We start from the raw sequence: 14,950 nt of genomic DNA, 5'->3' as shown, positions 1-14,950 counted from the left end.
GTGATTTTCCATTCTTGAGCCACTGAGGCAGGTGGAAATGCTTCATTGCCTTGGCATAATAGGATACTCACTTTGTTCCCCGCTTTTCTTTACTGGCCACCCCAAACCTCTGTCGCCTGGATAAAGCATGGATCCGTGTTTGTCTTTTGTTTAACCCCAGCCCAGCCCAAGTGCTATGGAAAAGGCATGTTTGCCTCCATGCCTCAACCTCAAACCTAGCTAGCCATAAATTTCATGGGTAGAGGAGCCTGCTAGGATTCAGGGGTTGACTAAGAGGTTTCACTTCTACTTCATATATAGCTCCCTCACATGGAGGGAGTCTCAACGTATGGTCCCCAGACCTGCCTCATCATCATCACCTGAGAGCTTGTTAGACGTGCATAGTTTGGACTCGCCCTCCACCTCTATTGACTCAGAATCTCCAGGACTAGAACCCAATCATGTGAGCTTTAGCTGACCCTCCAGTTGACTCTGATGCTCACTCAAATTTGAAAATCTCTACTCTAATGCAACTGTTTCAACCTTGGCTACACACAGAGTTACCTGGGGAGTTTTTAACAATAGTGGTTCTAGGTTCCACCTCTTAGGTTCTGTGAGGATTGGCCTGGATCTGAGCTGGGCGTTGAAAGTTTTTAAAATGTCTGGGTGAGAGTAATGTGCAGCCAAAGTCGAGCACATGTGTGGAATAAAAGCCCAGAGAAGGGTCAGAGCTGATGGATCTCATCAGATCCTTTGGTTTTTAATGGGGAGCCAGTCCTAATGGTGAATGATGGCACAAGTCTGTGTAGTCTTAAGAGTGGCCTAAAGTGATCAGAGTCAAGTGGGTCACTACAGGATGCAAAGGAAGAGCAAGAGGGAGAGAAGAAATGAAGGGGGAAAGGAAGCTCAGTGAGAGAGGGACTGTAGCAGTGATGGACATTCTGGTAGTTAAATCAGAAGGACAAAAACTTGAAATTCAGAATGTTTTATCATCTCACTAGAGGCCCGGTGCATGAAAATGTGTGTACTGAGGGGGGGGGGGGTGTCCCTCAGCCTGGCCTGTGCCCTCTTGCAACCCAAGAGCCCTCGGGGGATGTCCACCTGCCAGCTTAGGCCCTTTCCCAAAGGGACCAGGTGAAAGCTGGCAGTCAGACATACTTCTGGCAACCTGGGAGCCCTCAGGAGATGTCCAACTGCAGAGGCGGGGGAGGCTCCTACCAACACTGCTGCATTTGCAGCTGTCAGCTCAGCTTGTGGCTGAGTGGAGCTCCAACTGTGGGAGTGCACTGACCACCAGGGGGCAGCTCCTACATTTAGCATCAGCCCCCTGTTGGTCAGTGTGCATCATAGCGACCAGTTCCTGGTTATTCAGTCATTACTGTCAATTTGCATATTACCCTTTTATTACTAGGATCAGTCTGTCTTTCTGCCTACCTGCTTTCATTCCTTCCATAAATATCTGAATATCTACTGTATGTCAGATAGATGGGAAGCACAATTGTAGGTAATTGCTGGGCCCCCTGGGGGGATATAGACATGTAACTACAGTTCCCATGCTCAAGTTTACAGAATAAACCTTCTCTGAGCATCTTTCTAGCCCGACACGGCCATAACAGAAATGATTCTACAAGGATTTATTGCTCAGTGGAGGAAAGACACTTGAGTGGGAGAAAGCCAGACAAGAAAAAAAGCACATGTGCTGTTTTAATGGAGCATTAACATGGAACTGGTTCTAAAGGTCCAGGCTGGAATTCTGAGGTTAGACGTGATAAAACAAAAAATCCAAGTAAAGCACTTCCCTAATTTGTTGTCAGAGTTTATGGAATGCTTTATGCCATTATCTTTGCTTAATAATGTGTTTTCCTTAAGATGTTTCTGGTGGACTATTCATCAACAGTATCTAGAAGGGCCTTTTTGACATTGTCAATGCACTATGTCCTGTCTTCCACTTTGTGTTTTTTCTGAACACACTCGCCCTGGGGTCAGAGCAGGCCGTACACTGTTCTGCCTTTTAATCTTCGCTCACACTGCTTTCTCTGCCTCAAATGGATTGTGGTCCCTCTTTGAACATAGATGTGCTCACGTGTGCACAACCATACAAAGTCACTCTTCAGAATTTTTACCTTAAAGATTACATATTGCTTTCTGCAGAAATCCTTCCCTTCCTCTATGCATACATTATATTTGTGTCTCTCGTGTTGCATTTGTAATGATTTGCCTTTTGGCAGGTTAACCATGTGCCTTTCCACTACTCACACTTCCCCCAACTGTGAGCCCCTTGAGGTTGACTAATGGTTTGCCTGCTTCACTTTGTACACATCACAGAGGCTGGTGCTAAACTCTATTTTCCTTTAGTCCTACATTCTTCATATGCCTGTTTCTAGCCAATTTCTGGACTTTGACTAATAAATCATTCCCCAAATTTTATCCTCCATTTCCCAGTTAGTTCCTAATTAGCCTCTACCTTAGCTGGGCAGGTCAATGGAAGCCAGAACTCTGGTCTGTGGGAGTTTCCAGAGCTGGTCCTGGAGGTGGGGAGGGAGAACTGTAAACTCTCCTGATTGTTCCCAACGCTTTCTGGAAAGCATCATTTTTACAACTTTCCCCCCAATCCATCAGAAGGGTTTCCCTAAGTTCTACAGGTAGGAACCATCTGTTTTAGGCCCTCATTCTATAAAAGAGATAAACCCTTTATAAAGGCAGTCTCTTAGCACCTATTATTGTAAAGAGAACACAGAAAAGTAAAGTCCTGGGAAGCTTTCCCACATTCACATGATCCAGAATTTTCTACTCCAGATGTGAGGCAGCCCCTTCCTCGCTGCTACACAGGCAGCCTTCCCAGGGCTGGGTGTCTTGTCAGAGAGGGAGGACTGTCACAGGTACATTATTGCCTGTGCTGTCTGCTGAGGCCCCAAATTAACTCACAATGATTTGCCCAAGGAGAGTCAGGCTGCCAGCTGTTTTGTCCATCATCCTTGAACAAGTCCTTCTATGACTACACACCTGTAGGGAAGAGGCAAATGAGTGAGCAAATTGATACTTTCTGGGGTAATTGGCAGGAAATTGAATAATTTATTTTTATCATTCCTTCTTCACCCTCCTCCATGGCCACATAGCAAGCCCTAACTTTCAATGTTTCTTTTATTCCTCCTAACACTTTGTTTTCACTAATCTTTGCTTGTGGCAAGCCTGAAGATATAGATATAAATATGTATAAATATATATAATGGCTTTAGTATACTCACAGACGTGTGCAACTATCCCCACAGTCAAAGTTAGAATTTTTATGTCATCCCCAAAAGCAATCACCCCCCTATCTTGTCCTCCTCCTTATTCCCCCAGGCCTAAGCAACCAATGACCTGTTTTCTATCTCTTTAAATTTGCCTATTTGGATATTTTATAAAAGTGAATCAGACAATGTGTTCTACTGTGACTATTTTCACATACCATGATATTTTCAAGGTTCATCCATGTTGTAGCATGTCTTAGCACTTCATTCTGTTTCTCCATTCATCAATTGGTTGACATTTGGGTTGTGCCCTCCTTTTCCATATTATTAATAACTAGAGGCCTGGTGCACAAATTCATACACAGGTAGGGTCCCTCGGCTTGGACGGTGATTAGGACCAATCAGGACTGTCTCAACCAGTTCCAATCGGGGCCAACTGGGGGCAGCATGCTAGGGGAGGGACTGAGGGAGGTTGGCCGGCCATGGGAGGTTGGCTGTAGGAGTGCACTGACCACCAGGGGGCAGCTCCTGCATTGAGCATCTGCCCTCTGGTGGTCAGTGAACATCATAGTGACTGGTGGACTTGTCATTCAGTTAACTGGCCTTAACAGTTGCTTAGGCTTTTATATATATAGATTCTTCTGTAAACATTGTATACAAGTTTTTGTGTGGACGTATGTTCTCATTTATCTTGGGTATACTGGGTGGAGCAAAAGTAGGTTGTTCATAATAGTAGTTGTTCATATGGAAAATAATACAATAATAAATAATAACACAAGGATAAACTCTGTGTTTTGAGTACTGACAACTATAAACCTACTTTTGTCCATCCTGTATACCAAGGAGTGGAATTGCTAGATCATGTGGTAACTTTACGTTTGCACTAAGGCATGTGCAGTAAACTCAGTCTCCCTGTCTCTGTTTCCCAACTTCCACCCCCTGTGTTGCTCGTAGGCTTCAGTTACTCTTTCTGAAACATTGCTTCCACCATAGTTTCCTTCCATGTAATGTACACAGTACTTTACATTGAGAGGCTCACCATCAAATCCTAATTCTTTGTTCTAGCTCAGCCTCATCAATGCCCTAAAAGCACCTTGTTTATCTAGCTGTATTTTTCACTTTTTCATAGAATCTAGGTGTGCACCCTTTGTACTATTTGGGCATGGTCCTCATTGTCATCTAAATGCATAAGGATTATTTTCTGTGCATTTGGCTTTATATATTTCCTGTTTGTTGAGTACCATTCCTCCAACTTCCCACTTCACCACCCCTCCCTGTCCTCTAAGCCCCAGCTAAGGCATTTTCTGTAAAATCACTCCTGGGGACAGGGCTTCCTCTCTGGTCTCCCTGGCAGTACCAATGAGAAGTGTTCCTGTCATCCTTGGTTGCTCTCTCTTTCATATGTGTGAGTGTTATCAGCTAGCTAGCATAGAGGTTCTTGAGGGAAGGGACTAAAATTCACCCTTCTCTAATTTTCAACCTAGACCTTGGGGAATAGATCATTTTGGAGGTAGGAGAGTGAGAGAACTAACATGAGAACTAGAGGCATGAACAGCTGGAAGCCACGGTCACAGCCTGGGCATGAATGATGTGGGCAGTGTGGCCAGGAAAGATCATCCTCCCAGGGGTCAGGGATCACAGAGGGAAAAGGCTGGGAATGACCCCATGGTTTCCAGCTCAGCAGACCTGAAGAATGAGGGGAGTCCCTACCATTGATCATAGTGAACAAGTTATAAGGAAAAGTGGTGATTCTAGGGTGGGATGTGTGAAATCTGAAGAGAGGAATGGGAAGTGGAATCTGTCCTGTGCAATTCTAAGAGGGAGACTGCAGGCCGACAAAGACTCAAGAGCCATCAGAATAGAAACCAGAGCTCACTCTCTGCCTTCCCTTTATTCTCGCCTTTCTTTTATCCTCCTCTCATGTCCTCCATGCTGGGTTTATTTCCTTCACCTCTACTTCTTCACCTCTCCTTTGCCCTTCTACCCATTACTTACCTCATCACTTTCTCTACGTGTGTCTATATTTCTTAGGTTCCATTTGTTTTTGTAAATCTGTCTTCTTTCCCTAAAGTTTCTCCCCCTTTTCCATCTCTCCTCCTGACTTCTATTTTTGTATGCACCTTAGTCTCTCATCGTTCTCTTTCTCCTTCCCTTTCCCCATCAAAGAAGCTTCTCATAATTGCTTTCTCCCCTTTTGCCTCTCTTCTTACCCCACCTGCCTCCTGCCCAGAACACGCATGCACATGCCCCTCCGTGTCTGATGGTGCTTGTTTCCATCCTGTAGGAGATACAGCAGCGGCACGGTCTGGCCAACTCCATCTCTTCCTACCTGATCAAGCCCGTCCAGAGGATCACCAAGTACCAACTGCTCCTGAAGGTACCTCCCTGCCCTGGTGTCTCCCCTCCCTCCTGCCAGTCCCGGGTGTGTGTGTGGGAGGGGGGGGGGCCCACTTTGTCCTGGATGGGAGAGCTTCCACCTACAGACCTCTCCTCTGCCCAGACCAGAACTTGAGCGATGAGCCCATGCTTGCGTCGCTGGCTCCAGTCTGCATGTCCCATCCCTTCAAATTCCAGATGCTTATTCACTGGGGGGAAAGAGGGGAACTGGGAGCAGGAAGAGGGGTCACCTACCCACCCCTGCAGCTCTTTGAGTGATTGCCACCCCAGCCACTGGCTGGCAGGTAAAGCCTCCCCTGTCCCTTCCTCCTGGGGCAGATCCCCTCTGTGGTTCCTGCTTTTGACAGGATTAGGGGCTGAGGTCTTAGGAGCAGTGCCAGTCTGCATGGTCATGGCTGCCCGGGGTAGTACTTGCCACTGTTGTAATCTCTGGTTTGTGGGACTAAAGGTTTTTTAGGGATAGGAGTTGATCAAAAGTGGCTTTTCAAAGCACATTGACACTTGGTGTCTGTAGGATTCCATATAGTGAGGTTCTCCTGCAGCCAACCAAGAGATGAGGGTTTCCTCCAAAATCTTTTCTTTAAAAGTCAAATAAAATTATGTAAACTGCTAAGTAGTTGGGCTGATTCTTCTCATAGAAGGATATGCTAGCAATCTGAAAATATGACATTTCCCCACAGAAAGCCTGGGAGATGATATCCTAGGCAGTTATACTGAATTCTTAAGATGTGTAAGTGCAGTTTTCCCTAAGTTTGAATATTTTGCTGGTTGCTCCTCAAATGCAAAGGATAGTGAGAGGGTATGTTATAAGTAGTATAGTTCCAGAGAAAATGTAATGGAAATCAGCTCATGTTTAGAAATTCAGTTCATGCTTGCAAAATCTCACATATCCTGGCTGCACTAACCCTGAAAACCAGCCTAGTTTCAAATCTGGGTTTGAAAATGTGCCCACGGGTCTGGTCCGTGGTCTCCCTGGCTCAGCACTTGTGGATCCAGGATGAGCAGGGTGGGGGTAGCAGTGAGTCTGGGTCTTGGACCTCTCTTTCTGCTCTGGGCCAGGGCAGGGCCATGCACCATCCTTCTTCTGCAGCCTCCTCCTTCAAACCTCCTTCCTGCCTCTAAGAAGAGACTATGGGGTGCTGCTCCCAGGCGCCCTAGTCATCCGATTCTGCAGAGATGATTAGAGAATTATACCGCGGCATCGTGCCCAGGGCCTTACTGAGGACTAGTATCAGAAATAGCAATGGGCAGGACATCTCGGCTGTTTTGGCAGAACTGCTGTTGAAACTGTCATCCTCTTTATGTGTTGGGGTTTCTAATAGAAAGACCCCGAATTTCTCATAAGATCTCCGGTTGGGGCTCGCAGTGGCTGGGGAAGTTCTCTCCTGAAGGACTGGTGAGCTTTCTACCTTCAGGTCCTTCTGTGCCTTTGCCTGCCGGATCATTAGCACTGACTTCCCCAGTTACTCACTATAGTTTTTCCTTAGCCCAGGTTTCTGTGTGTAGTTCTCCTCCCTTTTTCCTATCCCACAGAACTGTTTTTTCTTATCCAAAAGGTTTTAAAATTTTATTTTTGTGTTGTTGTTGTTTTAAATTTAAGTATCCCAAGCCTTTTCAGGAATTGGGGGTGGGGGGATTAACTCCCCCATCTACACTGACAGTGTCTTAAATCAGGTAAGATGCAGTTCTAAGAGAAAGACATCTTTTCGCCTCTCCCTTTTAAACCCATGAAGCTGAGGTTCCGGGAATTAATTCTGTGACAGGGAGGGAGTGGGGAATGGATGGCTGTCATGTGTCTCACTTTAGGCAAATGGAGGATGGGCTCTGGGCTTTCATTCTGTCTTGAATGTTTTAGGAAGACATGACTGTGTATGTAACTGAGATGGGAAAGAATAAAGTCATGGGAATTTGTTTGTGGAGAAGCAGTAGAATTATTGGAAAAAATCATTTAAGATAATTTCGGCCTCTTTTAAATGTGCTGGAAGCATAATGCCTGCCAAGTAAAAGAAAAATAGTTTGCTGAGCTTTTCCTATAAATAAATAACATGGGATTAATTTTCTCATTAAAGTCAGTTTTATTCCAAATAAATTGATACTTAATTATCAGTATCCTCTGGGGTTCCTCACTGAAGGTGTTACGTGAAAGTAAAAACTATCTATCAGTTCGAATGTTCAATATTCTCCGTGTAAATCTGCTGCTGCTGTCCTTTGGGGTATGAATGAAATGTGGAGCCTTCACCTTATCATAAACTATCGCCTGGATCTGAGTAGAACTTATTGGCTCTGCCGGGTGATTAGTGGGTTTGCCAAATTGCTTTGGGGGTTAAACTAATTGGTGTTTTCTGTTGTGAACTGAAGCATATTTCTTATTTCTCTCTTATGTTTCTGCCTACAAGTTCCTTTTGGTGATGTATGAAAACAGGGGTGGGTGGGTTAGAATTAGGAAAGTGGTGGAGAGAATCAGAGAAGTTCAGGTTGGTGGAAGAAAACCAACTTGTGAACAGTGATGCCATTTACTGAGTGGTACCAAGGACAGCTGAGAAGTGGTCCCTTCTACCTCCCAAACGTGGGCTCTGGGCAGTTCACCTCTTCTGTGAGCACTCAAAGCTCCCTTATTCGTGTGGAATGTGTCCAGGATAACACAATGGATTGGATTTTCAGACCAGATGCTCACTAATTGGATAGCTTACCAAGTGTAAAGCTTTGCCAATACTGTCATGTACTTCCTAATGACACTTTGACCAGCAATAGACAGGCATATATGACAGTGGTCCCATGAGATTACAATAGGGCTGAAAAAATTCCCAACACCTAGTGATGTTATAGCCATCATATGTGGTAGCACAATGCATATGCATGTGCTATGGTGATGCTGGCAGTCGTATGAAAGTACAGCACATACAGTTATGTACAGTACATAACACCTGATGATGATGATAAATGACTCTTACTAGTTTATGCATTTGCTATTCTTTTACTATTTTAGAGTGCACTCTTTCTACTTGTAAAAAAAAGTTTACTGCCAAGCACTATCTGTGTTATCTGGCAGCAGCCTCATTTACATCATGTTTATATCCTCTCTTGATTGCCGCATTTTCTCTTGTGCTTGGTTTAGTCTCATATCATTTTATATAGTGACATGCTTCACAGGCTTGTAGCCTAGGAGCAATAAGCTATCCCATCCAGGTTTCTGTAAGTGCACTCTATGATACTTACACAATGACAAAATCCCCGAATAACGCATTTCTCAGAACGCATCCCCATAGGTAAGTGGCACATGGCTGTAGTTTCAAGGATACAAATAATCTAGGGCAGAGGTAAAAGAGAGAGAAGTCCCAGATTGCCAGCAGTTCCAAGTCCCTTCTGGCAGTGTCAGGATGTGCTGGGGCCCAGATCAACATACAAGGTTTCCAAATGATGAATTATATCACCTGTGCTGAAGAGAGCCATTGTGGTCATGAAGTGTACTCACTTTTTACTTAAACAGTTGCATAGCTTACATGATACTTTCCAGGGAGCCATGCCCATTGAGCCCCAGATTCCAGGTATATTTACCATAAGATGTCCTGGATAAATGGGCCACATCTATTCTACTAAAGGCATTCCAGAGCAAATGTCATTCATTTATTTGCTAGAAAGTCTATAGTTCACATGTTTACAAGGCTTGATCTGCTCACCTTCTTTCTTTCCTGAAAGTGCATCCCCACCCATCCCCTGCCTCTCCGCATCCTCAACTCCCCAAGGAGACAGTATGGATTGCAGATCTGTTGCTTAACTGTTTCCTCCCGAGGGTCAAAGTGAGCAAGATATAATAACCCTGATAAGAAAAGTCAAAGTCAGCATTTTTCTGATTTGGCCAAAATCATTGCAAATGGTCTTTATGATTCATAGGATAGTTGGAAATTATCTTTTCTCCATTAACCAAATACTCTCTGTATTTTATAGAGATGGTAATGATGGTAGTTTCCAGTGAGAAGGTAAAAAGAGAGGGTGTGCTCCAGGAAGTTTCAATGTGGTAGAGCATATGAAGGAGATAGGGTTAGCATGGTAGATGGAACACTGGTCTTGGATTTAAGAAACCTGGACTCAATCCCCTGCATTACTTTCCTTCCAATGAATTCTGTAACCTGGGAAGAATCTCTATTCCTTTTAATCAGTTTCCTCATCTGACAATGAAAGGACTAGTATGGAATCCCATCTGTTGGCCTCAGGTTAGGAACTCCTGAACAATAGGATCTAAAAGTCTTTTATAACTTTGAAATGCAGACACCATAAACCTATGATGTCTGTAGCCCCAGATTGCTCCCAGTATGATGGGAGTCAGCATTCAGGCAGTAGAGGTGGGTACATAGAAGTGCGTGTGACAAATGAATGCTGAGCGTTCTTTGCTTGCCCTTGTCTTCTCTTCATGGTTCCACAGGACTGGGCCTTTGCTCCTCAGCTTTGCAAGGGACATTCTCTTCTCCAGGAGGGCAGTCAAGTGTCAGAGAACACCCTACCACTTGGGTTGAATTGAGTTCGTTTGGATGAGATTGAGCTGAGGGATCTCAGTGGGGGTGGGGAGGATTGTGGTTGAGTTCTTTGGAGCTAATCCCATCCTATCCCACTGCACTTTCCTTAAAGCTTAGAGGGAGCCATTGTAGAGAATGACTCTGGCTGTAATTGCCTGAATGGGTTTGGTGCTGAGAGGGTGGGGAAGCTGGGTGAGATGGTTCTAATTGCGTTTGGACTTTTCCCCCAGGAACTTTTAACTTGCTGTGAAGAAGGAAAGGGGGAGCTCAAGGATGGCCTGGAGGTGATGCTCAGCGTCCCAAAGAAAGCCAATGACGCCATGCATGTCAGCATGCTGGAAGGTAGCTGTCCTCTCTGCCTCCTGGGGGAGCCCCCTCTTTCCTTAAGACCAGAGAGCTTGCATCAGGGGAGGGAAGTGGCGTGAAGTCAGGCAAGGGGCAAGGCCAGAAGAGAGGAGAAATGGCAAGTGGTTGCCTAGGTCCTTGGGCGGTGTGCAAGGAGCTCCACAGGGTCCAGCTCACCTGCCTCCAGGTAGACCAGCCCGAGCCATTTCAGGTATGTGGACAACTTGCTGCCTGTGAGGTGGTCTAGGACAGGCCATCACCTTCACTATAGGTGGGCTACAACCCTGACGCACTGCAGTCCTATTCATCTACATCCCCCTCCATCACAGTTTCCTCGTCTGACAGTCCCATCTGCTGGCCCCAGGTTGCATTGAGTTTGTCAGAAGATTAAGTAGAAATCCTGCAGGCATGAACATACACACAACACACACACACACACACACACGCACACACGCACACACACAGTCTTCAGCCCAATGCCCTTCTTTTTTTATTGTAGTAAGAGATGCATAACCAGCCGAAACCGGTTTTGCTCAGTGGATAGAGCGTCGGTCTGCAGACTGAAAGGTCCCAGGTTCAATTCTGGTCAAGGGCATGTACATTGGTTGCAGGCACATCCCCAGTAGGGGATGTGCAAGAGGCAGCTGGTCGATATTTCTCTCTCATCGACGTTTCTAGCTCTCTATCCCTCTCTCCTCCTCTCTCTATAAAAAAAAAATCAATAAAATATATATATTAAAAAAAAGATGCATAACCTAAGGTTTACCATTATAACCAATTTTAAGTGTACAGTTCAGTGACATTAAGTGCATCCACATTGGTGTGCAGCTACACTTATGCTGTTCCTAGCCAGTGGAAAAGCCCAGCCAGGCAAACCTGGTAGGACTTCACCAAGGTCCACCCAGTCCCCTGGAACCATGTCTTGTCTTGGAATCCAGAAACCTGGCAGAGTGAACCTCCAACAAAGTGCTCTTAACACCGCAAAACAGATGGGCAGAGAGCAGCCCTATTGGGGTGGAAGTTCTTAGATGAGTCGACTCATCCCAGTCGAGGCTGGCAAACAGGTGTGGAGGGAGATAAGTACACTGTGTTGTATATACGTAAACCTGTGGGCTCCTTCTCTCCTGCCCCCTCCACTCTATCTAAAACACTTGGTCTGGTCTCAATATCTCTAGGTCACCTTTGGCAAGGAAGCCCCATTTCTACACACAAAGGAGCCTTGGTTACCTTCTCCAGACTAAGCACTAACCACCGGAATATATTCCTATTGTCACAGTTTCTCCCCCTCTTTCTTTTCTGTTTGCATATCCTCCCATCCCGGGATGTCCCCTTCTCCTCTCGCCTTTCCCCGACCTGTACTCTGGATCTAGCTACTCCAAGTATGGTCTGTGGAGCAGCCGCTGCAGCACCTCTGAGCTTATCCAAAGTGCAAATTCATGGGCTCCACCCCATACCTACTGAATCCCACCCTCTTGTGGGGGGTGAGCGGTGAGCAGCAATCTGTTTTCTCACAAGCTCTATGGGTGATCTGTATACACAGTAAAGTTTCAGAACCTCTATTAAAGATTTAAAGTGGTATAAATATAAATTTCTGAAGGAGTATGCACCACCCTGTATAAGAGCAGTCAAAGGAAATAGTCCTAGGAATGGACCATGAGAACTAGAGCCACACCAAGTAAAGTGGAGTCAAGGGCACCTGATGGGGCAAAGTGTGTGCTCAGCCCCACTCTGAGCTTGAGGCAGGGCAGTGGGAGCTGTGGAGGTGGGAGCTGTGGGTTCGCCCCTGCAGGAGGTCCCAGACGACAGCGGAGCTGTGGGAGGTTGCACAGGAGCTTTGCAGGAGATTCCCTGAGTCCTGGTTATGTGTAGGAGAGCTGGTGCAGAGGGGGGTCTGATTACAGCTCTGAAGAGCCAACTGCTCACGTGCTCAGGTGTCTCAGCGAGAGAGAGAAAGCGCAGTGGAGCTGAGGGCTCACAGCCAGGGAAGCCTTTCCCCACGAGGGTGCAGCATGGCACCCTGAACGTGGCGCTAGAGAAACTCCGCAGGGTGACATGGGTGTTTTTCAGGGTTCGACGAGAACCTGGACGTGCAGGGGGAGCTGATCCTCCAGGACGCCTTCCAAGTGTGGGACCCCAAGTCTCTGATCCGGAAGGGGCGGGAGCGGCACTTGTTCCTCTTTGAGATCTCCTTGGTTTTCAGCAAGGAGATCAAAGACTCTTCAGGACACACGAAATATGTTTACAAGAACAAGCTACTGGTAGGTGGGGAATGACAAGACTCCCTGTTGTCATGGAGCCCTTGGGCAGGAAGGGATCTCAAATCCTTGCTCATCTCTCCCACAGCGCCACATTAGAGTTGTCCTGGACAAATGAAATTGCCTCCTATTTGAAAGCCCTCCCTCTGATTCCCACCTCTGCATTTTACAGTCCACGATTCTTCTTCCTGTTGCTTTCATCTCCTCCCTCTTCATCTCCCGCCCTGCTACCTGCTAATCAGGCGCAGGCCTATAGGTCCTTTCTTGCCCGGTAAATGAACAAAACACCCAGTCTATTTGAGTTTGGTTGACAGAAGCCCCTTCCTCGGCCCTCTCCTCTTTGCTGCCTTTCCCACCCCAGCCCTGAGTTTCCCCACTGCCCTCCCCTCCCGCCTCTCACAGGCATTTCCTGTCTACAGACCTCAGAGCTGGGTGTGACGGAGCACGTAGAGGGGGACCCCTGCAAATTCGCCTTGTGGTCTGGGCGCACCCCTTCCTCTGACAATAAAACCGTGCTGAAAGTGAGTACTGCCCTCTGCTGGGCTCAAGACCAGGGTTGGGGGTGCGGGGGAGAAATGTGGGCTCTTACACCTACAGCTAGGCCAGCAGACCACAGACCTGTCTGGAGAAAGGCATCGCTTGGGGGTTGAGAAGCAAATTCTGTCCTGAAAATAGACATAACATCTCAAAGACAAGTGGTCTCCTAAGCCCATGCAACCATAGGAGCGTAGAGTGAAGAAGGCAGAGCATGGCTTCCTGGGCTTCCTCACCAGGGCCCACTAAAGATGTTCTGTCCTGTGTCCCCTTCAAGTGTCCAGGGCAACAGGTCACCCTTTGACAAAAGTCACTTTGATTTGCTCCACATTCACTTAACATTTTTTCCTGAGAACCTTGTCCATGTAAGGTATTCTGCACGGTGGTATGTGTAAGTCATGGACTCTTCCCAGGAACATGGACTCTAGAAGCTCTAGTAAGTTGGAAAACATGGGAACGATGCTGATGGAGAGGAATGACAAGAAAGAACCTTCCCCCAGACAATGGCCGTGAGGAGTCATGTCAGCTCAGCAGGGCACATTCACCTGGCACTGAGTCAGGGCTCGTGGAAATGTTGGTCTCACTGGGAAAAGGTGCTGCCCAAGGGCCCCCACCAGCCATAGGCTTACCTGCCAGTGCCCGTCGCTGCATTGCCAGCACAGCTGCTGCCTGCCATGAGATAGAATGACCTGAACCAAGTTCCACAGCGACAAGTGGGATTCGTGGGATGGGCGACGCATCCAATGAGCAGGTTTCCAGGCCAAGAGCCGGGGACTGACTTGTAGCCCCCACAGCCTGCGTGGCCATCCCGGGTGCTGAACTTCCTGAGCAGTACCTGCACCTGTTGGTTGTTAGCCACTGCCTCCAGCTGCCCGCTTGCTGCTTCTCCCAGACTTCCCAAGTCACCAAAGTGTTCATCTAGGGGACCTCCAGGAACTGCCCCAGCCCCGGGGGCAGATAGCAGTACACCCTGCAGGTCATAAATACTTAGAAATCACCCTGCACCCGTCTCCATTGCATCTGGAGGTCATAGCCCTGCTCTAGTTGGAGCAGTGTGGCCCTGGGACTGGAGAGTCCTGAGAATAAAAGGAGAAATAAGCCCCTCAAACATTCGGTGTCAAACATAATGGCTGCGGCCTGCAGGAGGTGGGCTGAGAACTGCTTGGGCAGGACGGAGGGAGATGGGCACTGACTCTCTCTCTCCCTGTGGCACTCCAGGCCTCCAACATAGAAACCAAGCAGGAGTGGATCAAGAACATACGGGAGGTGATTCAAGAAAGGATCATTCACCTGAAAGGAGCTTTAAAGGAGCCCATCCAGCTCCCCAAAACACCAGCCAAACTGAGAAACAATAGTAAGAGGTAACCAGCGTCCCCGCCTCCTAGTTTTCCCAGTCCTGCTTCCGGGGTGGGGGAGGGGTGAGGCTGCCTCCACAGGATGTGCTCTGCAGGGGGCTTCCTCCATGAACCCCTCATGTTCTCCCTGAGATGAGTTAGCTCTCCTAAGCATCCTTGCCAGTGACTCGCAGTTCCCTTCTGCAGGCTGTGGTGAGCAGTCTTATTTTAGCAGATGCTCTGCAAGGTGCTACAGGAAACTAAAAGCAAGTGTGAGATGAGCCATTCCGTCCAAAACCATCTAACAACAGGCACATGACAGAGAGACAAAGGAACGGTGGGAAGTGGGGACGGTACAGGAGCAC

The 14,950-nt window shown here is 47.1% G+C and overlaps 1 protein-coding gene across 31 annotated transcripts in view; it reads left to right on the top strand.

Moving 5' to 3' along the window:
* The window catches only part of KALRN (kalirin RhoGEF kinase), a 640,493-nt gene that overhangs the window by 426,982 nt on the left and 198,561 nt on the right, over positions 1 to 14,950 (top strand). For all 31 annotated transcript variants that reach the window (XR_004989615.2, XM_036447859.2, XM_036447857.2 and 28 more), the window contains 5 exons: positions 5,494 to 5,586; positions 10,348 to 10,459; positions 12,530 to 12,720; positions 13,137 to 13,238; positions 14,470 to 14,612. Coding sequence is in view for 30 of the 31 variants with exons in the window: in XM_036447859.2 (XP_036303752.1) it covers positions 5,494 to 5,586; positions 10,348 to 10,459; positions 12,530 to 12,720; positions 13,137 to 13,238; positions 14,470 to 14,612 (641 nt within the window). In the remaining variant the exon portion in view is untranslated. The remainder of the gene's footprint in view (positions 1 to 5,493; positions 5,587 to 10,347; positions 10,460 to 12,529; positions 12,721 to 13,136; positions 13,239 to 14,469; positions 14,613 to 14,950) is intronic.

Source organism: Pipistrellus kuhlii, unplaced genomic scaffold, assembly GCF_014108245.1.
Source record: "Pipistrellus kuhlii isolate mPipKuh1 unplaced genomic scaffold, mPipKuh1.p scaffold_m20_p_2, whole genome shotgun sequence".
NCBI classification, from domain to species: Eukaryota; Metazoa; Chordata; class Mammalia; order Chiroptera; family Vespertilionidae; genus Pipistrellus; species Pipistrellus kuhlii.
The sequence above is the reverse complement of the archived record's forward strand: the minus strand, read 5'-3'. Positions and strand labels throughout refer to the sequence as shown.